Source organism: Macrosteles quadrilineatus, unplaced genomic scaffold (assembly GCF_028750875.1).
Source record: "Macrosteles quadrilineatus isolate MER2022 unplaced genomic scaffold, UCM_ALF_1.0 Scaffold_2__2_contigs__length_208266976, whole genome shotgun sequence".
NCBI classification, from domain to species: Eukaryota; Metazoa; Arthropoda; class Insecta; order Hemiptera; family Cicadellidae; genus Macrosteles; species Macrosteles quadrilineatus.
In genome coordinates, this window is record NW_026542595.1 from 134,193,216 (window position 1) to 134,220,038 (window position 26,823).

At 34.8% G+C, this 26,823-nt stretch overlaps 2 protein-coding genes across 2 annotated transcripts; one reads left to right on the forward strand and one right to left on the reverse strand.

Annotated features, from left to right (window-relative positions):
* Positions 1–985: 985 nt before the first annotated feature.
* On the reverse strand, positions 986–11,991 carry LOC128985632 (upstream stimulatory factor 2). Its single transcript, XM_054405360.1, has 7 exons — positions 11,659–11,991; positions 9,780–9,946; positions 8,606–8,740; positions 7,510–7,649; positions 6,895–7,032; positions 5,571–5,792; positions 986–4,212 (listed from the first exon to the last, which is right to left on the reverse strand). The coding sequence occupies exons 1-6, from the start codon at positions 11,688–11,690 to the stop codon at positions 5,574–5,576; spliced, it is 831 nt and encodes a 276-aa protein (XP_054261335.1). The 5' UTR covers positions 11,691–11,991; the 3' UTR covers positions 986–4,212; positions 5,571–5,573.
* A 153-nt stretch (positions 11,992–12,144) lies between these two features.
* LOC128985631 (signal recognition particle receptor subunit alpha homolog) lies at positions 12,145–26,482 on the forward strand. Its single transcript, XM_054405359.1, has 12 exons — positions 12,145–12,375; positions 14,488–14,685; positions 16,413–16,587; positions 18,763–18,910; positions 19,840–19,975; positions 20,407–20,549; positions 20,693–20,837; positions 21,882–22,073; positions 22,695–22,866; positions 24,316–24,443; positions 25,422–25,598; positions 26,200–26,482. Exons 1-12 carry the CDS (start codon positions 12,253–12,255, stop codon positions 26,323–26,325), a joined length of 1,863 nt encoding a protein of 620 aa, XP_054261334.1. The 5' UTR covers positions 12,145–12,252; the 3' UTR covers positions 26,326–26,482.
* The last annotated feature ends 341 nt before the right edge of the window (positions 26,483–26,823 follow it).

Consider the following 26,823-nt stretch of genomic DNA (forward strand, 5'->3'; position numbering starts at 1 on the left):
CCTATCACATATTTGATTTACAGTGTGGGATGAAAATAAAGAAGTTTGCATAATACATATTTTTGTCAAGTTTTCGACCACGGGGCTCACTCTAGTAATAATAAAGCCAAACTAATATTTGAGCGGGGTAGCTTTGATCACCTTAGTTCCCAATGTATTTTGGGGCATTGAATAGAATTATGACATTTGCTGACTAAATCTTTCAGTAGAAGATTGACATTTTTATAATTTACTAAAACTTTGAAGTAGGCTACTTCAGTTCCAGTTCCAGTTACTGCTAGTTTGATTGAAACAGCATACAACCAACCAGTTTGATTAGTATTAAAAAAAAATCAGAATTGGGTCTGCTAACACTTTCTGGGTATAACCTGATGGTTTCTTGGGGTTGAGTAGGAGGGATTTTTGATTGCTCTTTTACATTTAGAACATTTTTTTGATAAAGGGTAATTAATGCAGTTCCAGTTGTATGGGCGCTTTCTTGCTAAATCAGGCAAGTGTGAATAGAGCCATGGACAAAGGAATTAAATGTAGACTGACAAAGAAAGTATTCAATGTTCATCTATTCGCTGCCATCGTCGACTCACTGTCTACTATCAGCCCTACTGCCCTTGCAAACAAAATGCTACGTATCAGACCCACTTTTTTAAATGGGTAAAGTACAAGATACTGAAATCCTGTGATATTAACAGAAAAGCTCATTTTTCGAACATCCCCAGAATCTTTTAAAACACAGGAAAATAACGGAACAAACTCCTACTCCCCGGATTCAGGGGAATCCTCCAAAAGTTGGCAACCCCGGCTCCAACTACTGACTTGTCATGACAACGCTCGTTAGCACTTGACGCCGCAGCGGTGTGCCCCGAAACTACACGACACTTCTAGCGGTGGACGCCAGAATATATGCTATCCGCTGCACTGCTATCGGCCTATATTTAATTCTTTTGTCTATAATAGAGCATTAAATTGAAAACACATCATAGTAATAACTTTGCTTTATTAACATATCACTCTTTTCATATGAATAAATATTTACATTGCATTGCTTTACACTAATATTCAGTTGACTTTTTATATACATCATTATTAGCATGTTAAGACTAAGCCGCCATAACATTTACAATAACAAACAACTTTCTTTTCATTGCAGTCAAAAACTATATCTCAACTTGCAGTCAAGACTTTGGACGTAAAAAACATTTCTTAAAAAGACAAAAATAATTGGTACAAAAATAACAGCAATATTATGTAACAGTAGAAAATAAAACACAATGAGTAAAAACTTAAATTTATGAAATACAGCTAAAAAATCAAACAAAAACTGTATTAAAATTTTGTTCAAATGGGTAATGATTTTAAAAAACAGGATATCTTTTTTGTACCAGAGACATGGGAAATTTTTAAACAGAAAAAGCTATGGAATTTCAAATCAATAAGTTGATAGAAAATCCATTAACAATTTGAAACTTACAATTTGTACTTTGCTATATAAGTCTATTCTGAAATAATTCAAAAAAATTATTACAAAATTATACAATCGTCTTTTATCATAGGATGAGTGTACCAGTGAATGACAACCTTCCAGGAAATGGCTGTTCTGTACGAAAATATCGTTAAGCTTTTTGTTTTGCCTAGTCTATCACAAACGGTCTTAAAAGTAACTTTGGGGCCTGATTGGAATCTGTATTTTTGGTTAAAAAATACAATGGATGTTGATACCGATGTTTTCTGATGGATATGTGCTTGCTAGGAAACAAAATCTCATTAGGAATCATGTGGAAACACTTTTACCAGAATTCCACTGCAGACTATTTGAAAAGTGGCAATTCACTAGAATCTATATTTTAGTAATCCTTAACACGTTGGGTGCTGATGACGGGAATTCCCGCAATTGCTTAACATTGAAATAAATGCAACTTTTATGTTCAAACATGTCGATAGCACGAATAGTGTTAAATTGTTATTTCTATTGTATACAGGGGGTCCAGCTTCGACCGGAGAATCTTGAACGAGATATTTGGTGGGAGGTTAGTAAAGTTTTAAAATGTTAAATAATTAGCGGTCATTCACTAGTGCAATGATTTATGAGTGATAAATTGTATTTTTTGACACAGTTTGAACCTTTTACATTAACTTTGATCAAGTTATGAAGTAGGCTACAGGAGAATATGGACAAATTGTTCATATTATTTACACTATGACTTAATAGCCTACTTCATGGAGTGGAAACTCAAGCATGAACAGTCATTTACTGGTGCCCTCATCCTACCTGCTGAAGGAGCAAAGATTACAGTTTACTTGTAATAAGACAATTAATTGATTCTAGTTGCTCCTTTCAAATTCAGATAAAGAGATAAGTACAGTCGGTGAAAGCAAAGATATTGCAATATATTTTCATAATTTTACAGTGGCCCTGTCAGGTACCAGTAAACTTATTTTTACAACCAGGGGTTGGTTATCTAACAGCAACCCCTTTTAAATGGTATATTTAGCATTTTAATTAGTTATTCCTGCACCATCTTCAAATAAAAATAAATTAACACATTTTATGAGTCGACTTAAGACACTTGGTCCAAGATTTCCTATAATGATTCATAAATAACTGTGAAAAATCAAATTAATAGGAAACAGATACCATGAACACTTTAGTTAAAGCAGTTTACATCATGAAGGTGAAAATATAAAAGAAAACCATCAGTGAGTAAACACTATATTAGTATTTCTCTAATTACGATTCATAAAGGCAAGAAACAGAAACACTTAACAATAACACTCAACAAACACTTTTGATTATTTTGCAAATCCAAATTAAAAAGTCACTTTTAGTTCCTAAAAAAATAAATAATTCATTTAAAACATGCACACATTTCTTTTAAAATTGAGTTATTACAATGTTTTTGAGTGAAATAGTCAATAAGACAAATGAAACAAAATAGTTTAAAACAATTAAAAAGCACTACTAAGTCTTAACTTGCCTAACACTAGCTACAACAAATGGTGGAATGTTCAAAAGGTTTAAAGGCCATTGTATGTTTCTAACGTCAAGAGTAACAGGTGCAACATAACTTCAAATAACTGGTGTAAACAGAAAATAAAGAATTGTCAAGGTAAAAACAATAAAATCAATAAATTGAGGACATTCTATAGGACTATAACTTCTAAAAGAAATGTTTAATGTTAGTTAATTTACTATGGACCAATTTTATTGTACCAACCATAATATAAACCAACAGTGTGTAAACAATTTACAAGCAAGATCTTAAGTTTGAAAAGTAACAAGTTCAATAGAAAACATTTTCATTGTTTGTAAAAATGGTTACCTCTATGTTTTTATCATGCTATAAATCTTTGACTATTAATACAACAAGCCATTCTATCCCAAGGTTATAATTGAATCCTGTTCTTTAATCAAGATAGAGGTCAAGTGAGCCACTGACAGATTGTGCTGATGTAAATTACCGATTTGTGTCAAATATTTGCCAGTAAGTCAAAGTGATAGGACTTGTGTTAAGCTATAGCTTTGTGTGACACGTCTACTATCGCAGTAACAAAAATAAGGTAGGAAATCGAATTTTAGACATCAGAGCAATCTGTGACTGGCTGGAACTATCTTAATTTTTAGTAAACATTTGGTGACATCTGGTCAATATAAATGGGATGTTTACTTCACTATCCAATAGTCAAAGGTTAATCGAAAATGATTAGCAAGGTTTGTGATTGTTATGACTAAATAACCCTTAAATTCAGGCCACAAGTCATTTTATCAACACAGGCTGCACACACACATTTCTTTCTGTTATACGCCTAAGAGGATTTGGCAAACAAAATCCATGCATTACGTACCTCATCACTCACTTTTCTCGTTAAGTAACGTAAAGTTTTTCTTCACTAGAGGGTCTAAAGTGTTTAAACTTAAAACTAAGGAATTCATAAAGAAACCAAGTTCAAACCTTAATTAAACAGTCAACAATAAACTTCAATTGGTAACTTAAACATTAACACACGTGATGCTTTGGAGACCACACCTCCGAGCAATACAGTTCAACGTGTATGGCTAACCCTAACAACTTAGTAAGTAGCTTGGAGAAATCTGACTCGTGATTTCAATCTGTGCTTAAAAAATATTACTTATTTACATAAAAACTATCCACACGTTACAAAACGTCCCACGGCACATCTCACTGATTGAAGGCTTCTCACTTGATAGGCGACTCCCTGTATAGAAACAAAACTGATTAGTATCAAGTAGGCCTGTAGCTTGGTGGCTAAGCTGATATAGTGCTTACCAAACGCTTTTAGATGTTTTGACTAGTTCCAGCGGTTTTTGGAAACTTAACATTGACGATAATGCTGTGACTGAGATTTGTACACTATAATAGTGCCGTAACTGAAAACTATGTTGACCGGTACCGTGACACAAGACTATTTGACGATTGTGCTATAAGCGTGGGACATTTTGATGATGGTACCACGGTCGCGGGACATATTGACTAGGGATGTGTCAAATCCGAATCTAGAATACTGGGAAAAGATTCGGATTTTAAATTTGATTAACAAGATTCAAGAATTAAAAAAATAGGTAAACGTATTTTTTTAATTATAAGACATATACTGTGACATTGCCTAACCATACAGGTTATTGGCGTCGTAATATACTGTGACATTGCCTAAGCGTAGAGGTTATTGTCGTTGTGGTGGTTATAATTTTTAAATGGTTCCTATTTCATTCTTGCTTTTGTAATCACCACAAGCCCATTTGTAATTATTTTTGGGACTCGAGATTCAAAGATTTTGAATTTGATTTTTTTGGGGATTCGGATTCAAGGTCAAAATTCCTGGATTTGACCATCACTAATATTGACAATCGCGCAGCGAGCGTGTGAGTTTATCCTCGGCTTGATCCTACCCATAAAAAATGATAGTCTATATTTGTTGAAACTGTTTTTGATTCTTAACTGTGAGCTTAATGTTTATTTGTCTACACATTGGCTTTTCTAATATTTTGTAGAGAACTGGTCCAAATTCTGGTCTTGTAACTATTGAAAGTCAACATTTTATTAGAAATCATCATTAATTGTAGGCCGATATAAATGGCATCTGGATTCGGTAGGTAACGATCTTGCTTTAAATCAAACCAGCGACCTTCAGATTTGATGGTGAACACTATTTCACTCAGCTACCAAGACAATTCAGAAACTTTTGAGAGCCTCAGACAAAAACATTACTACACACATATAAACCTATAAATTCTGACATTTTTACTGTGAAAAACCCCATTAAACTAATTTCATGGGGCAACCGTTTTTACCAATTATAGGCCTATACACTAATCAAATCTAATGAGTTAATACACAACGTCTTCGGCTAGGTTTTTGAGTGAAATTTGAACATAATTTTCAAACTAGTTGTAAGTGGTTACACTCGACCTTCCATAACAAAGATAAAAGAACCAAAAAATTAGAGAGTGATTGGGAAAGAAGTAATATAGGCTATCAATACGAGTAAATACCATGAGTCAAAACAGGCATTTAGGCTAAGTTCATAAGTCAGATGGTACTTTTATGATGACTCACCCACTATGTTATGGTGGTTAGTGAGTCAAGGTGGTGAGCGTGGTCTGCTAGTTGAGCTCTTAGTTGGTCGTTCTCATGTCTCATCTCCTCCAATTGTCTACTGACACTCTCCAGCTCTGCAGCCAACTGTTCGTTCTCCTTGCTGCACTCCATCAGTCGCTGGTTGCACGTACGCAGCTCCATGATGTAGTCACAAGCCTTCGCCAGGATTCCTCCTTTGCTCTGCACACAATTTACAATCTCAGGGTGAGTTTTGAATAGGGTTATGCAGGACAGACTTTTTTACTTTGGGTTAAGATTAAGTGGCTTTGGAAAGTATTTATTTGAGAAAAATATTTCTTTTAAAAATACATTCCGTTTAGGCCCACTACCGCTTATTGCGCTAAAATTGTTGACATTTTGCAAGGTCACAGCAAAATCTAGCACATCTTTTGCAGTCCCAGCAATATTATTAAAGTCTTCTACGGTAACAGGCAAAACAAGAAGATCTTCTGCAGCCACGGTGAATGGTGAACCTCTTCCATAGTCACGGCAAAATTGTGATGACTTCTGTGGTTACGGTGACACCCATCATCGTCTCCCACAACCATGGCAAAACGGAGAACATCACGGCAAAATAATCAAACTTTTCGTTCATCTTTGTAGACGCTTTCTGCAACCTTGAAATTAAAAGCTCGGCCCGACCTCACGAGTTTCGCCTGAAAATTATTTCTGGTCTGAACTGATGTCTCTGGCCAACTGTTGGATCAACCTGACCTGAAAATATTGGGACCCACAGACCCCTAGTTTAAGATAACCCCCTCCATATTTTTGCTAAAACTTATACTACATCAACTCTAGAATGCCACTATTATATTTTAATTTCTCCTCCAAGTTTTGACACAGTTCAACAAATTCACTCTTTTGTAGCCACAGCAAGAATGATAACACTCTGGACCTTTACAAAACAGGAATTGTGTCAAAATAGCAAAATTTTACATAAAAAGCTTTGCACCAGTCCTTAATTATTGTGTACCGGTAATGCATCCATTCACCAGAACTTAGCATGTATTGCCAATGTTAAGCAACCTAACAATGTTGCTTAGCTAGCCTAACAGCAATACTGTAGTTTACGTAGGATTAAAACTGTATAAATACAATCTGGGATTGTATTCATATGAATGATTAAGCAGATGATCGAATAAGATTGATGTGGAATGTCAGCTACACTTTTGCTTGTCACATTGGACTAAGCACACAATTGCTATTCACTATGATTAAAAATACCAAATGTGAATAAGAAATCACAATGATCATTCAGGCTTTGAATTAAGCTTTGCCTTACTTGTGTTTCAAAACTGCCTTTCCCCGAGTCTTGGGAACACTCTGGGATAATTTTGCCTAGTTTCATTATCCAATGGTTAATTTTGTCTCTTCTCCGGCGCTCCACTTCATTGTGAGTGGCTCTTCGTCGGTCGTCTCTCTGCAACAATTAACAACTTAATTAGGTACCTAATCATTTAGTTGAAAATTTTACACGGAGAACAAGGACATGGGTTTTTAGGATTTTTTAGAGGATAGCAAGCTTACCTGAATGGGAAAGAGTACCAAGAAACATAAATACCGTATTTCTTCACTATACACAAAACGTTAGAAAATGTCACCGTTACCGGTACTGAGAGAATATTTTTAAGGAAGGTATTGAAGAGAGTTCTAAGTCCTAAAAAGAACCATAAGAAGTTTTGTGTTTCTTGAGCCAGTTTAAAAGAAAACCTGGATTTTGGTAGGTAAAGCTAGGCCTATTTGTTCTCTATTACTATAAAATAACCACTCCTTTTTTAACATTGAGGAATTGGCTACCAACCTTTATTGATTATACTTCTGGAATGTAATGCAAAGCACTCAAATATTCAAAATTAAGAGGTAAGAAAAGTACTAATATAGTTTTATTTAAACTCACAGGCCGACACTGTGAGGACGAGGAACTACCCTTGACAGATTCTATTTGGATATTCATATTTTGGTGGGATCGAGGTACGATGTTCCGTTGATTCTGTGGCGAAAACACTTCCTGTGGTGTGCCAATCACAAACAGCTGACCTAAAAAACAACAAACGTTTGCATTAAAATATTTTTGAAGGAATTAAGAGTTATTTAGCATATAAACAAAACTGATGAAGAGAATTCACAATTAAATCGTTCCTTTTTTTATTTCCGCAAAACTTAACTCCCGAAAATATGAATTTACTTAAAGTTAGGCAAAAACCTACTGAATCAAAATAATACTGTATCAGTAAACCTGTAGACTAAGCAAATTTCAATTTGAATGATTGGATTTTAACTATTTCCTAACTATTTTAACTATTTCCATTGACAAGTCATATTATTCACCTTTTAAATAATTGATTAACATGTACAGTTTAGGTTTAGGCCTACTACTACGAGGAAGGGAAAAAGTGTTCTTTTCAATCGAATCAAATGTTAATAGTATAGGATGAAATAAATGTATTTCCTAAATTTAATTAAAATTTAAAATATATCCATAAACAAGCAAACTACAACAATTTACTTTTTCCCCAACATGAGGGCATTTTAAATACAGTATTTTCCCGTAACCTTTAATTGTACAATGGTTCAGTGAATAAAATTGATTTTTTTTAAGCTCTACACGATGGCTGTGATGAAATGAGGGCATTACCATATTTTAAGTAAAGATAAAAAAAACAATTTTTGAAAAATGTCAAAATCCTACTGGTTTACAAACTCATTTAAGTTCATCTAGCTCTACCCTTTCATGCCAAGTTTAATCTAAATTGGAGCAAAATTACTTGAGTTATAATGTTTACGGATACACACAACCACACATATATACAAATGTGAACAAATAGTATTTTTCGCCTCTAAATTATGCTTAATTCCACATCATAACATTAAACTACACTTCTAGTTTAAAACATAGATTTAAAATAGATATGAGGAAAGCAGGGTTAATAGTAATAGGTAAGTCAATCGGAGGAGCCAAGAACACCAGCACACTACTCATTGTTACCAATTACCATTGACTGAGTTGACTAGAGCCGTGGCTTGAACAGTCTGTCCCTCAGAGCCGTTGTAGGTGGAACCGTTTGTGGTGATAATTTGAGGTACTTCCTCTATTTCCTCTCCAGCGACTGATATGACTTTGAATGTAACTGGAACAAAATTTAGTTTAGTTAGTTGTGTCATGTAGGTAAGAATCGCTGTTAATGGACTATGATTTGTTTACATGATGACTTTACATGAATGACTTAAGAATATTTGAAAAAGCTTAAGTGTTAATTTTTCAAGATCAAAACTTTTCCAAACAATATCAAAACACTGAACATTATATCTCTTAGGAGTGTGTAAGTACTCAAGTGGCGTTTTCGAGCGAGTGTTTCAGTACTCCGCTGAACTTGAGCTATTTCTGGGAAACTTGAAGAATCGAACATATCGATAAGTTTTAAAATTTGTACAGTAGGCCTATGGCAGGATCAGAACACTTGCTCTATAGTGTTCCTGGCAACTTTTAAGATACTGAAATTATGTTAAAACTTAGAAGTATGACTTTTCTTGGCTTGACTACAAGGAATAGGGTCCTATTAAATGTTAGTGTTGTAAAACGTTTGATCTGAAACCAGTTGATAAAAGCCATCGATGCTTTCCAATAACAACCAAATTCCAATCTAAATTACATCCTAAGACCTGGATTTGGAATATTCTTTTTAAAATAAGCCTAGGCTGTATTATATACATTTTAAAAGCCATGACTACAAAAAAAGGCATTCATCTCTGCTAGCTAAATCACAAGCCCGGATCAGTACTATTTGAATTTGGCCAAGTTTTTTATAGTGTTATAAATGATTTTGAGTAGCTCATGGGGTTTTATATATAATTGTTAAATGTTTGTGATAAAACTTTTGTAGCCCAGTAAAAAAGAAAATTGGTTTCTTGCTTTAAAATTAACTGGTAGGCTCAAAACTGGAAGTCGCATAACCAAGTAATAGGATCACTCGTCAAATACAACAGGTAATTTTAACCATTTACTTATCAATCTTTAGGCCTATGCGTTTAAAAGAAACCCTTATAAGTATTCTCGAGTCAGTTTTTAGGGAACAAAACTTATTGTAGCCTAAGACAAATTACAAGTCTTCCTTTTTAATAATCAGTATGAATAAACAAATTCTAAAAGCATAAGTTTTGCAAATTTACCACCATCCGCAGAACGTAACTGGTAGGAGATCTCTTCCTCGCTGTTGTCTAGCAGTCCCTGAGGTAAAGAGCCAGAACCGTCAGGAGATAATGGATCTTCTTCGACAATTGTCAGCGGCTGGGCTGTAACTAGGTCGTTCATTTCACTTTCTACATCTTTGTCATCACTAAAAACAAATTCTTCAGTCGATTTTTAATGTTATTGTATCGTACAGCAATAAAATCATTAGATTAGAACTTTTTTTAAAGGTTTGGTAATTGTGGAGTCATACTTATTTGAGTGGGTATTTTTAAAAGAAACCTCCAGAAATAAGTAGGCCTAACATCTAAATGCTAGGCCTACAACCGCATTCATATATGTGAGTTTATTGCTGACAGGCAGTTATAGTTATATCGATAAATAATACAGTATTTTATAAAAATAAAATATCGATAGGCCTATATCAAAAAACAATCATCAATAATGAAGGTTCCCTTTAAAAGGAAAGAACCCTTGTTTATTTGACTTTTGCTGGAAAAGACAACCATTTTAATTTAAGTTAAGTAACTTAACTTAAGTAAAGTTAGAAAGTTATGGTCTAACTTAGTTATGGAAATAAATTTAAGTTGAAATTAAGTTAAACTTAAATCTTAAGTTAACTTATCATTATTTTAACGTGGTGTCTGGGATGAATAATTTTAATTTACCGGATAAAGTTCAAAACCATGGGCTATCGACCAACAGATTCATAAGGTAAGTTATTTACAAGGTAAAACATCTAGGCCTGGGCTCTAAGATGAGTGCAATCCTAGAGCTCATCTTGATTATGAAGGCTGTGTGTGAGACAATAAGTTACAATCGAAAAATCATGTAAGGAGTAGCCTATCAAAACGTTCTGACAAGTCTAGGCCTACCTAATTAGAAATTGTCTAGACCACAGACCTAGCTTAAGTTCTCAATTGCATGTTCACAAGTTGATGAAAAGTAAGTTGCGCACACTTTGCACGCTTAACTTAAGGCCCGATTCACACGAGCGACATACCTAGCTGACTAGGCTGTGACTAGGTAGCCTAAGCCCGACTGGGTAGCGTACCACAGTATACACTGGTTCACAGGAGCACCATGTCCACGGACTAAGTAAACTTAGATGAAAATATCGATATCAAAACCGTTCGGGTCCATCACTAATGCACAATGAGAACAAAGGGAAGAATGCGAGCTGCAGTGTGACTACCTAAACCGCTCATGTGAACGCTACCATAAGGCTATGTGTAGACCTACTAGCCTACTACGCTGCTAGACCAGGTGACTGTGAAGCGGGGCCCCGACTATGTTTTGGGGCACCAAGCTAAAATGCGGCTCGCTAGTCGACATCCTATGCTCTTGTGAACGGCTCCATTTGATCCTGTGGTCCGCTACCCGGTCGGGCTTACCTAGTCACAGCCTAGTCAAAGTAGGTACGGTAGCCTAAGTTATGTCGCTCGTGTGAACCGGGCCTAAGAGTCACGATAAATTCTTCCGAAGGTCAGAAAACTATTTGAAACATTATTTCTAGAGTAGACTAACTTAGGCTAGGCTATTAAATTTAAAGAGAGAAGTCTAGCCTGGATTTTGTATCTCTGTCAAAACAACTTAGCCTAAGTTAACTTAGGCCATAAACTTAGGCAAAATTTAATTAGCAAACTTAGATTAAATGAGCTTGTGACACTATTGATAAACAAAGTTGTGCTTAAAAATAATTAATAACTATACAAATCACTAAACCCAACATTAGGCTAGGTTACAGAGCAGTCCAATAAAGCCTGGCCCTAGGCAAGATAATTTTGACAGCTAGCCTAGGTCTACTACGAAATTATATCACTATCACTCTTAGAGAGGATCGATGTAACAAAAATGTACCTGGTATCGAGGCTGTGATCGATCATATCCATGAGAATACAGGAGTTAAGTTTTGAATTTGCCCAAAACTTAAAAACTTGATCACGGGAACAAACTACAGGTCATGTGAGCGGGCTAGGGCCTATCGCGTAATGGCTCAATGGCTGCCTGCCTACGCAATACAATCCTCAAACAAGAAATGGGATTAATGCGCTAATTATTAACTCAAAATATTAAACTAATACTTTCCACTTAAGATAATGACACAAAATATAATTAGAGTGAAATAAATTTAAAAAAATATATGTGGTTGTCTGAAATTTGAGATGGGAAAAACGATTTAACTTGGAACTATTTTAGTTTCGTTTATATTTTTGTTTGTCCCGTCTGTAGACATGACTTCAGAAATCGTCTGATTTTGAACACTACTGAGCTCTGACGACTTTTTACTGAAGTAACACATGATGACGTGTGGATGATGTTGCTGTTCTATAATCCTATTCGTAGCAGCCAGCATCGTGAGCGTGGAAGTCGAACAGCTGTGTGCTGTGTGTGTAAGTGAGTGATCAGTGAAGTGTGTTGTGTTGTGTCTGTTTGTCAAGTGTTTCTGTCATTATGTTGGATTTATTTACAATTTTTAGTAAAGGTGGAATTGTGCTTTGGTGTTTTCAGGTTCAAGGCACAAGTCAAATATTTACATCATCAGTAAATGCCTTAATCAAATCTGTCATACTGCAGGTTGGTAAACAAGAATGGTAGCCTAGGCTTATGTTTTGCATATTGATCAATAAATAGCACAACAGTTAGGCTATGTCATGTGTTTTGGGTCTTGGGTCTAGACCCTTGAAACTAAGTTAATTAAGTTAGTACCTGGTGCCTAAAGCTACCGACTGTTGTGTAACCTTTAGCTAAAAAAATATGTAGGCAACAGAACTTAAAATGTTAGGCCTTGGGGGCCTTAGGCCTAAGCGTATAGCCCATTGTTAAGTTACTAGGCTATCTGAACTGGCAAATGATAATTTTTACATCTTTGATTGTAAAAATAGTTCTAACGGGTACAGTTTCTTAACTGGGCTATGCTATCGATTGAAACTATCGATTCGATTAGTAAACCTTCATGCGGTTTTTCACCATCAGCAAGTTTGGTTGGTTAGGTTAGGTTATAATAGTTTAATTTTATAATAGAGATATTAAAAAATATCGATTATTAATCAATATTTTCAATTCGATAGATTCATTCAAAATTAGCTAGCATAGGCTAACTTAGCCCAGTTAAGAAACTGTAACTTACCCGTTCTAACTTATAGACTATCTACTCTGATCCACGTTCACCCCGTGCAGGTCAGTCACATTTTTGAGTTTTCAGCTCTTAAAACTTAACTTACAACGCACGTTATACGCATCTCTCCAAGAAATATTAGAACAAAATAAAAAAAATAAAAAAAATACAACTGGCTCTTACAATATTATCTAGAAGGATACTGTAATATTGAATTTAGTAAAGCATTCGACTGCATCAGCCACAACCATCAACCTGTTGAGATGGTTTGAATCATATGTTAAAGATCGCACCTTAGCTGTCAAGTTTGCAGTCGCCAAGTCAATTCCTTTCCCTGCAGTTTCAGGAGTCCCCCAGGGTTCTCATCTGTGTCCATTTCTTAATATACCGTACAGTATTTGTTAACGATGTTGTGGATTGTATCGACTCTCAGTGTTGTTTGCCGATGATATCAAGGTTTCCAAGTGGGTAAAGTCTCAGGCGGACTGATCCTCCCTTCAACAATGTTTAAGCGCTTAACGACAACTGGTGCCTGGCAGCATAGATATCAATATTTCAAAATCTGCTGTGGTATCTTATCTCCGTACCGAGCCACGTATTGACTTCTTCTACTTGATGAATCATGCCATCCTGCCTCGGAAGAGTGCCATACGAGACCTAGGAGTTTTAATGTCATACGATTTTAACTCTGACCAGCACATAAATACAATCTGCAAAAAAGCCTCTAAAGCTCTAGGTTTTGTCATTAGATGTAGTAGATACGGACTTGATTTTAATGCTCCCTGAGAACTCTGTAGTCTACATGACTCAAGGCATGTGCTGGAATATCCAGCGTTATATGGGATCCACATCAAATCAGCCATATATAACTTATCAAGAGTAGAAAAAATTCAGATTCGCTTTCTACGCTCTATTAGCGTAAAGTTGGGAAATGAATTCTATGCAGTACCGATTGAAGATATTCGCATCGGTATGGGCCTTCCTCGACTGAGTGACTGTAGACAATCTGCAGACCATTCTTTCCTCTGGAATTTGTTCTATGGTGAATTTGATGCACTAGAAATACTTGGCCTAGTTTCCACGTTACTCGACACTTCAGGCACATTCAACTCTTCAACAAAGCTTCTTTTCTACGCCTTCCACAGTAAAATTCCACGGCTCCACAGATGATATGTTTACCTGCAAACTGAAAGCCATAAAAAATGTCCTAGTTTAAGTTGTTATGGTTATGTGGTTGTATGAGAATGTGTCCCAAGCTCACTGTCCAGAACTTGCTGTCTTGTTTGTTTGTGCTTTCACATAAATATTTATTGCACTGTTAAAACTTTTCACTCATACCCGGTAGTTTACGTTTGAATCCTGCATCTGTCCTTTAGATATTGAAACATTGTAAATTCTTGTCTGCAAAAAGGTATCTAGATGCAAATTAGTGTTCAAATTTTAAAAAAATCATAAGAGTGTGACGTGTAGCCTACTTGTATTGAGCATATCTACAGGTTTTGTGCCAGTTATCATTATTATCTATAGGCCTACAAAAACAATTTATAACAGTGAAATAATTTCTTTTCCAGGAAAGATCAGGCAGTAACTCCTTTGATCACCAATCGCTCACATTACAATATAAGCTTGACAATGAGTTTGAACTGGTGTTTGTGGTCGCTTATCAGAAGATTCTCAAACTCTCATACATAGACAAGTTTCTAGATGATGTCCACCTAGAGTTTAGAGATAAATACAAAGATGATCTCCAGAACGCTAGGTATTTTCAGGTGAGAGACAGTATACAAATTAGGGACTTTTAAAAAACGGCTTTAATGTTTGTATGTAGGTAGCTTAAGTTTTATTAGTATCAAATACAAATTTTATAAAAATGAAAACACCTCGTTCCAGCTAAGCTGCAGGCTAAGCAAATTTGTAGTTAATTATATCTTTTGTATTGTAATAATATGACCAAGCTAACAGCTAAACAAATTGAGCCTGTAGCTGCTTTAAAGGGGCCTAAATCGAGATGGGCCCTTACAGATTCTTATTTTTTTTATATAGGCCTACATTGAAATCATATTCTTTTTTATTTTACTAGGCCATTCAAAACTGACTTTTGATGACTTTTATTTTGACACTGATGACTTTTGTCTATGCATTGTATATATAGGCCTATGTTTATGGACAATAAATGATTTGATTTGATTAGATGAGATTGGCTATTTCGCTTCTTTACATCTTCTAGTATAATCTTTGATCACTTGTAAAGGTGTATTTCAGTTTGTTTAGTTACTATGATTCTGAAAGCCAGCTGGTGTCACTAGGCCCCTTTAGCATGGAGGAGTGCCAAATGCTGACAGCAGCCAAACATAATCTAACATAGACCTTTTGTGTAAAACATTAGGACAGGCTCTTTGAGAGGAGAATCACTATTTTGCTTCCTCGTGTCTTCTAGTAATGTTTGATGATTTGGAATGGTGTATTTTAGCTTTTTTTTGTTCGTATGACACTTCAAGTCAGCTGGTGTCAGCAGGCCCTTTAGACGACTGCCAACGGAGACCGCCAAACATAACCTCTAAACTTTAACAGCGATTATCTCAAAACATCAGTTTTCGAGATAGGTCCATTTAGCAGCTACAGCCTCAATTACACTTTTTCCAATTAAGATAACAGAAAACAAAAGTTAAAAATATTGTTGACATTACATTTTATCCCTCAACAATTTGCTTTATAATCCTAGGAAAGTTTAACCTAAAGCAAATTTGAAATAATGTATTCTCAAAGTTTAATTTGATTATGAGTGGTCCATATAACCTATAGTCATATAAAATCAACAATATAACTGTACCGACTTTAACTATAATACTTATGACCGAAAAACTTTCTTTAAATGCGTGCTAATGATCAAACATTACCAAATTATCTATTTTTTTTTTGTTAAACAAATTTAAAAAATGGATGTTTGTCTTTTAGTTCAGATCAGAATTGTCAACATCATCTTGATATTTTACGTTCTTCTGTAATTGTTTTGATTGTAGTTCCAATTAGCTTATCAAAATCATATCAACATTAAAGCCATCATTAGATCTATGAAATGTCACACATCTTCATTGTTGTCACTAGATGTTAATCATGATGTCAATTCATGAATATTTTACAAAATGAAAATAAGTTATTGATTTTTAAAACTTACCACAATAAAAATGTGAAATATCATAATCCTGACAGAATTTGAGCACTGTTTACATAGTTAAAATACACCTTAAATTAATTATGTTGCTTGTTCTTTAAAAAAATACTGCAATAACCTTTCTAAGACCCTGCCTGTCATTTCATAGGACTTGGTCAAAACTTACTTTTAATTAATAGTTCTTGGAAAACAAAATGTTCAGTCATTCCACTCAAATATTTTGCAGCTGTTGACTTTAGCACTTGCCATAACCTTCCATAAAACTCTACCTCATAGTATAGCCTATTTTGATGAAAAAAGGTAACTTTATGAATGGAATTCTAGGAATTTGACTTCAAAAGTAACTACTCTGAAGTTCTCAAAGCGGCTCAAAACTGGAGCCTTAAGCAAGCTCGCATTCCAAAACAAATGCGGACTTTCGAAGAGTCTGACAAATCAAAGAAAACAGTTGCGTCCATGATTGAACGGAAGGGAGAAGAGAAAGAAACTAAGAAGAAAGGTTTGTGGTACACTACCAGGATAAGTTAAAGAAAGCAAATGTATTTTATATAAAATGTTTCTAATATAAATCCATGTTTGACAAAGTTTATTGCAAAATAGATTATTGCAAACATTTTCCATCTCAATTTGTAAAAAACTGCTTTCATGACGTTCCGGGGTCTGGAAACTGATCCCTTCCTCAGGTGGGAAAATATCTGAGTGCGTTTGGTGGCTCAGTTGGTAGCTTCACAAACTTCGGGCCCAAGGCAGCGATGTAGTGGGTACGGATCCTGGTCCCTGCCACAAACATTTTATCAGTACAGATCACCTTTGTACTGTACCTACACTCCTCACTCCTTGCTTTGCTGAATACGATCCACGCACCGGCAGTTAGTCTATGTGGACGGGAAAATGCAAGGTTAAAAGAGGTGACCAAAATCTATAACAAGAGACAAGTTGGTTTTGGTCATTTCATTTGAGGACTTGGTCTGATTCCAAATCTAAAACATCATGAAAACTGTGTTTTTTTTTTACAAATTGTGATGGAATATGTCCACAATAACCTCTTAAATAACTTACTATTACCAAAAATGAGCTTAAATTAATTATTGCTTAGTCAACTTTTTTGTGAACAAATGTTACAAATAATTCAATTATAAGATGAGGAAGATCCTAGTTGCCATACAAGGTGGAAATTTGTAGTTATTTCACACTGAACATGTTTAAAACTGATAACGCGTAAATAATTTACTAGCATAATAAACATCAGTCCATCCTCAGCAGCATTCACTTATTACACAAACAACAAAAATAAAATCGTACGATACTTGTCGAATGTTTACACACTTGTATATAGATAGAAATAAACAATTAGCATTTGATATTTGTTAGTAATGAAGATGAACTGTCATGAGTTGGGAACTTGTCCAGTATGAAATAACTACATGTTACCTTGTATGGCAACTATGTAAACGTAAAACTTCATATCATAAGGGTGTCAAGGCTTTACAATTAAAAATTATTTTCCTAGTGTCAAAATTCTGTGAATATTACTTTACCTTAACATTTAGAATAAAATTAATATTTTTGAGAAAAAAAAATCAAGTTTGAAAATCACATTAGGTCTAGTTGTATTCAAAATGGTTGGAAGGAGTTTATTTTTATAGTAGTTTGAGTTTAAACTGGTTTCAGAGTTTGAATTGTGTTCTAGCAATAGTGCTTGCTAAACAGATTACAAGTGGAAAAAGGTAGAAACCTTTTAAACGTCCGTCACTTGTATGGCTTTACTTTAGAAGCAATGACTTTTATGATTATAGTCTTTCAATCAATATCAAATTATATACTACTGTAACATAATGATTCACATTCTGGGTGTAATGTTTGACACTTTTACTGTCAGAATTTGAATGATCAAAAATTTAAACTTAAAATTACCCGAATCAAAATATACCAGACAACTTTACCTGTTTACATACTTCTTTCTACATTTGTTGTGATTTTAATATGTAGTAAGGTAGTGGTTATAGAACCCATTTAGTAATCAGAAATTGCTGGTTTCATTATTAAAGAAAGTTAAAAGCTCTTTCTGAGAGCTGGAAACTGATCCTAACAGTCCTCGGTGATTACTGGGCTTTTAACATATAAATAAATAGTGGTTTTCTTGGTTTTTCCTCACCATAAACCATGTTAATGAACCAAGAACGTTGTCTAGTAACAAAAAAGACTCGTTGGAAAATAAAACTCTTGACAATAGGGAAACTGTCCTTATGTTATGCAATAAGCCTAGACAGATAGCCAGAGAATTTAAAATAAATAAAATAAAAAGGCCTTTATTTACGAGCGAGTTTCATAATACATGGTTTTCAAACTAACTCAAGTCACTAAATCTAAACTATCCTAATATATTTACATAAGTATATACAAACAAATTACAACAGAATAATTACAACATACATTTTACATTTGTTTTTTTTCATTGCGGCCCTGAATGTGTTGTACGATTTCGAACACTTGTTCTCTTGAGGGAGGCCATTGTACAACTGCGGGCCGAAATAAGAAAAAGACTTTCTTCCAGCCTCAAGCCTCACTTTAGGAAAGTGAAACCTACGTGAAACCTAGTGAAATAACAGATTTAAAGGCTGCTTATGCAAAAATCTCTCAACTTTAAAATACTATATTTCATGTGTTATTACAGTGAAAGTTGTTGAGCCTGTGAAGAAAGAAGTGGTGGAAGAAGTCGAGGTGGCGACCAATGGGGACTTGCTCTCAGAAGATATTTTAATGGAGAACCGCCGCAAGCTGGCTCAGAAATTGGGCTCACCTAATGCACGAAAGAGCAAACCGTGAGTAGATATTGAAATCGTTGATACAATAGTTTAAACACATTAGTTTAACATAAGTTTAAAACACTCTTAAAAATGTAAATAACTGACACAATACAAAGATTCCCTATGGTGGAGAAAATCATTGACTTAAAATTATTTTTCATGGTGCTTATTTTATGCTACAACACCAAATTTTGGACTATTTATTATAAACTCCACCTGTATTTTTCAAATTAAAAATGCTTTCTCTGTCACTGCCATGCCTTAAAGTTCAATCATGATGTTTTTAATAAAATGTCTTATTGACTTTAAACCCAAAAACCACTTTAAAGCGTTGCTAAATTTATGCCATACCAGAATTTCTTCTAGAAAAATTAATTGAAGATTCAAAGACATCCATGTCAATTAATTCCTTTTCCACTTAGGCCCTACCTACTCTATTGGCTCTAAAATCCTTCATGGGTTTTTGGCCTACTGAATCAACTGACGTCATCCTCCTCTCCAGTTACTCTCTCTTCACTTCTTCTCTCCCGTTTCCCCTTCCTATCCTATGAAGGTATATCATCTCACCTTTTCTTAAGAGGGTTTCCTCTTGGCCGTGTCTTAGCAGGGTCTCTATATTCCTTGTCACCTTTTGTCCTTGAATTAACTATACGTGTCCAAATTCCAAATCGTCTGATTCTAAGAACTTTTATGAATTAGACTATGTCCTCTCCTTGCACACATGCAAATATTCAAATAAAATTTAATAACCTTTGCTTCAGTTCTATTTAGTTTAAGATAAAGTTTATGTGTATACGATTTTCCGATATATGTACATAGTTTAAGTTTTTTTACCTGACCTGTTCAACAATTTTAATTTTATAAAAAAATACTCTTATTTATATTCAAACCTATTTAACCACAAAAACTTGTTTACTCACTGGGACATGGCTTTACCTCTGTAGGAAGAGCCCTAAACCTGCGAAGGAAGGCAAGAAGCCGAGGAAGTGGGACTTGAGTGGTAACACTAAGGATTTGGTAGATCTGGACAGGACCAAGGATAAACCTCAGGAAGATCACGAAATACAAGCTGACACCCACGTGAGTGACTTTAATGCACTAAAATTCTGCAAATCTGTACAACCTGTTGGGGGGAAAAGTTACTGTATTTTAATTGAAAACTAAAACAAACAGTAGGGTTTAGCCGAATTTGAGCCTGGGAAAACGTTATTGTTTAAGTTCGGTAACTTAAGAGTCTTGTAAATTTTTATTTTCTGATTTTGTTCTTACTTTTAATTGTATATAACTGAATAGAAGATGTATATGTTAACACCTTTTAGTCTTGTAAAACCCCAGAGTAAGGTACAAATTGGTAAAATTCACTATGCACCAAGAGAGAAACATATAAATTGGTTTCAGATCTGAAATTGGTATCTTAGTCTACTTGCGGTATTCACTTACACGACTTTTCTAACTTTTAAAATATAATTTACTAAACTACAAAATCCAACTAACTTTTTATGTTCCTCAAGCTGGTGGGAAAGATGGTTGGAGGAATCCAAGACCTGGAAGTTGAGAGTTCAGAAGAAGAAGAGGATGATGATGAGGACGAAGAAATGGGTTCTCAAAACAACAAAACAGCTTCTAAATCCTCCGGCGTCTTCTCTATGTTCAGGTAATGTGAGTGAAGGAACCTCGAAGAGTTAATATAAATCAATAATTCTTAGACAACCAGCAATTTATCATTAGTTCGTAAAATATAAAAATAAAAACATGCAATGTGTGATTTGTTGTGCTAATGACACATTGATGTTACAGAGGACTGGTTGGTCAAAAGAGTCTGTCCAGAGAGAGCATGGAACCAGTGTTGGAGAAACTGCGAGATCATCTGATTGCCAAGAATGTTGCAGCCGACATTGCCCTCAAGCTGTGCAACTCCGTAGCTACTAAACTGGAGGGAAAAGTTAGTTTTGATTATGAAAGTCTTTGTTATGCCCAATTTAATGTCAGTGTTTTCAACAGTCAAAATTTCACCAAATGGATGAGGAAGCATTTTATTGTGAAATAATTTTTTGTTTTGCTGTTTTTTCTGATTTTCTTGTTTCTCACAAGGGATTCATATCGACCAACAAGTCAAGCTATTCAATCCTTCCGCTGTTTTTACCTGACCTACACCGTAGAAACTGGGTCTAGGATTGTCCCCATTTTATGGTTGTCGTACTTTGTATATTGAAACCATAAGCTCTTAATTTGCACAGGTCAATAGTTTAGTTTTAAATGAAGACTAAGTTTTTAAACCCTCTTGTTTAAAAGCCCTGCCAATCGTATATAGATGTGATTAAAGATCGATTCACACACATCAGTCCAGTCATAGTTCCCTTACATCCCAGTCACAGTTCAGTCTCAGTTGCATCCGCAATTCCTCAGTAACTGTCCGTCTGTTGGTTTTAGTCAGTCTTCCATCACCTTATTAATGTTATAGTCAAGAAGTTTTAATCAAAACACAATATTTTATCAAATTTTCACCGTCCATCTTGTTGATTGTTACAAACATTACTTAAAATATAAGCACAATAATTTAAATAACAAAAAAAAAAACTATTTTGTAACCTCAAACACGTTTTTCAGGCATCCGAACAATCCAAAAATGTCGGTGAAAAGAAATCTGAAATTGACTGACTGACGGATCTGCGTCTGATGAGTGTAGATAGGTTTAATAGAAAATCCATTAAAAAGAGTAATTTTTTGACTGATGTGTGTGAATTGGCCTTAAAAGGAGTTTACATTAAAAGGAGTTTACATCATATCTAAACTTTCTATTGAGTAAATAAAAATAAACTTATCTTCTTATCAAGAACTACATAAGTTTAGAAGTGTAGAAAAGTTTAGGGGTTAAGAGTTCTCCTCTATCAAAGGTCATTAATTCCTAATTGTATTTTTTTTTATTTTTCCACTAATAAACTGGCCTAAATCACCAAAGTTTATAATGTTGTTGGTATTTTTGTAGGTGATTGGTACATTTGAGACAATCGCTTCTACAGTGAAGACCACCCTGACTGACTCTTTGGTGCAAATTTTGTCGCCGAGACGAAGAGTGGACATTCTACGAGATGCTTTGGAGGCAAAGAAGCAAGGCAAACCTTTTGTTATGTGCTTCTGTGGGGTCAATGGTGTCGGGAAGTCTACAAACTTGGCCAAGGTAAAAGACTTTCACTATATTATACTCTGTCCACAAAATGTAGGCGGTTTGAGGGGAAGCGATCCCCTCCACCTCACCCTAACTTTGAAACTACAGCCGACAGTTGATCAGCTAAAAAAGTGGTGTGAAACCCACGAAAACTTCCCGTTAAATCGTTAAATTTTGTGAAAGGACTATATAACAAGTACTATAGATTGTATTGAACAGTTTTACTCGCCTAGTATTCCACCTGTGAAGTGGGAGGGCCAACACTGTTGGTTTTGTAGTCATACAGCCATTCATACAGTTTCAGTCGCCATTGTGGCTTAGACTGGACAACATCAAGGTTATACTGTGTATGCATACCTATATCCAAAACAACAATAGTGATACAAATAGCTTATCGTTAGCAGTTTTTTATTCTGTGCAACAATCCTGATGGTTGATTAATTTTAATTTCTTTCACTTATGTTAATTTTCCTTCAATAACTTATTGAGAAAACTTAGACAGTAGCAAATAATATGAGGGGCTCATTCGACTAATGTTCTATTTGAATAAGAAATTTACTACAGCTGGTCCACATAGATGGGTGCTTACTTCAGTATTCAAAAGTCAACGATATCTATTAACGTTTGTTACAGATCTGTTTCTGGCTAATTGAGAACAACCTGCGTGTGCTGATTGCTGCGTGTGACACGTTCAGAGCTGGTGCTGTGGAGCAGCTGCGGACCCACACTCGTCACCTCAACGCTTTACATCCTGCTGAGAGACACAACAACCAACAGATGGTCCAGCTGTTTGAGAAAGGATACGGTGAGCAATGGCGGTTTATTGATTAGACGTTCTCCTTGTTAAATTTGAAGCCAGATGTTTTATGAAAATAGACATAAATGATTTGTGCAACTGACAGAGTGTGCTGATCAATGTAAATAACTGCTAACTGTTGAATACGCCACATTGTTAACCACAAACTGAAAAGTCAATATTGTATAAGTGGTAGCATTTCTCATAACACATAAACTATTTCAGTAACAAAAATTAGGGGTGAAAATGTAATTAGAATTGTAGCACACGATGTGAGTGACTGATTCAACAGATTTTTTTTACCCTTTGAGTGCCACGCAACGATACATCGTTTTGCAGGGAACATCCGAAAAATACTTCACAACAATATATTGTCGTTGCTCGTTGGTTATCTTACCGAAAAGTACAGTACATTGCAACGAGATATCGGGCTGGTGCGACTTTCGATCATGTGAGTTTGAATGGGCATATCTCGGTTGTTATTTCAAAACAGCAATGATTTCATTCGATTGAGGCACAATATATCGTTCCTTGACACTTTTGGGATGAATATTTATACCGTTCCAATTTTTATTTTTGCTCACTAGACTTTGCCACCGTGACAAGCCTGGCACTTTTTGGACATACCTAGTAAAAAGCTCTAGCACTTTTTGGAAAATACCAAAATAAATTCCTCTAGAACCCAAGGGGTTAATAGAAAATATGCTACAGCTGGTCCATATAGATGGGATGTCTACTTCATAATAAGTGAAAGTTTATACCTAGAAATAACCCTGCTTGAATGAATAAATTTGTCAGTGTCAATCACATTGTTGTATTAAAATTCCTACCTGATTTGTCATCCTCGGTTTAGGAAAAATGTTTGGCAGTGAATTTGCTAACCTACTTTATTGCTACAACTATTTGAGTATTTCAATAAAAATTTTATCTTTGTTGGTTTGTTCTTTAAACTTAGTTTCTCTCAACTAGTCTTTCTCAACCATCCAGCATAATTTTAAATTAAACAAATTAAATTTTCATCAAACCCAAATTTTTGTAATATGTATTGCTTGGTTTGGTGGATTACTTGATTGTGGTAAACTTGTATAGTCATTGATTGCCTGTTCAAATCAAATCAAATCATCTTTATTCAAGCTGTACATACATACATGAATAGAGTCACAGAAATAAGAACTATTTTATTTACATACATTGCTAAATCTATGCAATACAATCCTTTATTAATGCTGTGTATTTATGAATGTAGTTAAAACTTTTTTACTCTTTTGGTTGATTAGGCCTACATAACAAAAGGCTAAAGACAAATTTATTAAATTCGCTCACCAGTCACCAGATCTTGCAATTTGTATTTTTTTTTCTTCTTTATCAATCATTGAAATCATTTTTGTAAATATATACCTTTCTACAACCAGCTCTAGTTTATGATTTAAACTACATAATTTCTATTGTGTTGAGCAGGTAAAGACGCAGCAGGCATTGCGATGGAAGCCATCAACTTTGCCCGAGACTCTCGCATTGACGTTGTTCTTGTAGACACTGCTGGTCGGATGCAGGACAACGAACCTTTGATGAGAGCTTTGGCCAAGGTTGGTTTTGTCATTTATATTTCACACCATAAATTGATTGGCCAATTTTTATGAATAACTTTTTTATTGCAAATCCAGTCAAACTCATCAGAAGTTTGCTGAGTGTTTGTGACGAATTTTGTGTGTGTTTGAATATTGATTAACCTTCGATTATTTTAAATCTTGAAATTGTAACACAATGTTGCCGTAACCGTAGGAGATTATGACTTATTAAACTGACACTATTTCTCTAATACCGTAAAACCTCACTAACTCGACTATTTGTGGACCCAGAGGTTGTCGTGTTTGGGGTTGTTGAGCATTGACATTTTTAATGGGTTTTAATAAATTAATACATAACAGACTAATTTCAACAAATAGATTGAATACTCACATGAGTATTTTTATATGTTGAGGGAATAATTTTCTACGAAATGACAAATAATAAAAAATCAAAACTTGAAAAGTCTTACACAATAGTAACACAAAGCCAGCTAGACGTGCACCTTGTCAGCGGTTGACTGTCGAGTTACCGGTTGTCAAGTTGGTGAGGTTAATATCCTAAAATGTTTTAAGATGATTTTACTGTCAAATATTTATATTTCTTTTGAATACCTTTTGAGCGTTTGCATACTCAAGTTAGTTTATTTTTTATTCATGAATATTATTATTTTTAAAAAGTTAAGTAATTTTCCTAATTTATTATTGGTCTGTTTATTTGTGTAAGAATTCTCAGAACATAGAAAATAAAATGAGATGTCAATTTTAAACTCAGTAGGTACCTATTCATCATACTCATATCTACTTAATAATTTTAATCCTATATGACATTAAATGCATTATTAAAAGAAGAATGACAAAAATTCAATTACCATACAGCAGTCCATGCAATGATACTTAAGCTACAATTCTCTGAGAGCTTGAAGCAATTTTTCATAAAGACATTTTTTCTTTCAAACTCTGAGGGCAAATAACAATTGTTTCTTATTGTTCAATCAGCTGGTGAAAGTGAATGAACCAGACCTGGTGTTGTTTGTGGGGGAGGCGTTGGTAGGCAATGAGGCTGTAGATCAGCTGGTCAAATTTAACCAGGCAATGGCCGACTACTCCGACTCGACAAACCCTCATGTCATTGACGGCATCGTGCTCACCAAGTTCGACACCATTGATGACAAGGTAAGGGACGTTAATGTGTAGTTGACAGTTGATCCGACTTTTATGGGATGTGGAAGGTGTCGGATCACCGACCATAATCGTTCTAATAGCTAACCTAGCTAAGAAAAGTCAACTTATGTAATTTTATTGTGAAGTGCTCAATTAATGGGTTTTAAAATCGATGCTTCAAAGGTCAAATGGTGAGTAGGTCGCAGATGCTATAACCTGAGACCAGCAATTTTTGGATTTTTCTTTTAGATGGTGTATCTTCAGGGTTCTTTTTTAATACATGTTTGAGATTATTGATATTCCTTCTTCTCAAAACTCAAAACATGCCTTGCTGATCTAATCCGTCTGCATTTAAGAACACATACTACATCTGAATCCTTATTAAGTCTAGTTATATTTTGTATTTTCTTTTACACTCTCCTACCTCCTTAATTGGTCTATAATTTTTTCTAAGAATAATTTTTTTTTTACTACCAATATCCTTTCTTCTTTTACATTTGATTTCCACGCGGCTCCATAGAACAATTCTGGACAAATACATTCTTTTGTGTAGCCTGCCTAATTTAAGTTTTGTTAAGCTCTGAGACTAAAAATCTATAATTTTCTTCCGCAGGTCGGAGCCGCCATCTCTATGACCTACATCACTGGTCAGCCTATAGTGTTTGTCGGCACAGGTCAGACTTACACCGACCTCAAGTCTCTCAATGCCAAGGCCGTCGTCAACGCCTTAATGAAGTAGACTTTGTTCAGGAACATCTCAATACAGCTTTGAAATCAAACTTGTTATTTTGGTCTGGGTTACCATTTTGTTGCGCCATGACACTATTGTCAAAAAACCTTAAAATGGGAATTTTTTATGGATTTTTGAGAACAAAGATATATTGGTTTCAAACTGACTTTTTTTAACCTATGAGCCTACTTTTTTCCTGGTAAGTTTCCTCAAGATTTGAGATAAAATATTTATCGAGAGGGTGTTGAATGTGAGCTTATGATTTTGAAGATATTCAGGGTGACCAACTCAAGAAGGCCACCATTGGGATTTCTTCGTAAATGTTCTCTCAAATTAGTGGAGACAAAGTTTCCAATTAAATATATAGATTCCCCATGTTAATCTTATGGGAGCAAACCAAACTTTGATGGAAGATCCTGCCCAAAATAATAAAGATTTCAAAAAAATTAAAAACACTTTGCAAAACTACAGATTAGGGCCATTTTTTTGAAACTTTAATCATCAAAA

Excerpts from the sequence above, each read along its gene's own strand:
- LOC128985631 (XM_054405359.1), top strand. The coding sequence starts at position 12,253 with ATGTTGGATTTATTTACAATTTTTAGTAAAGGTGGAATTGTGCTTTGG. Across the intron at positions 18,911-19,839 it reads AATGCACGAAAGAGCAAACC|GAAGAGCCCTAAACCTGCGA; the intron begins GTGAGTAGATAT and ends TTACCTCTGTAG. Across the intron at positions 24,444-25,421 it reads TGATGAGAGCTTTGGCCAAG|CTGGTGAAAGTGAATGAACC; the intron begins GTTGGTTTTGTC and ends TTGTTCAATCAG.
- LOC128985632 (XM_054405360.1), bottom strand. The coding sequence starts at position 11,690 with ATGGATATGATCGATCACAGCCTCGATACCAG. Across the intron at positions 8,741-9,779 it reads GTTACGTTCTGCGGATGGTG|TTACATTCAAAGTCATATCA; the intron begins GTAAATTTGCAA and ends ATTTTGTTCCAG. Across the intron at positions 7,650-8,605 it reads TCTAGTCAACTCAGTCAATG|GTCAGCTGTTTGTGATTGGC; the intron begins GTAATTGGTAAC and ends GTTGTTTTTTAG.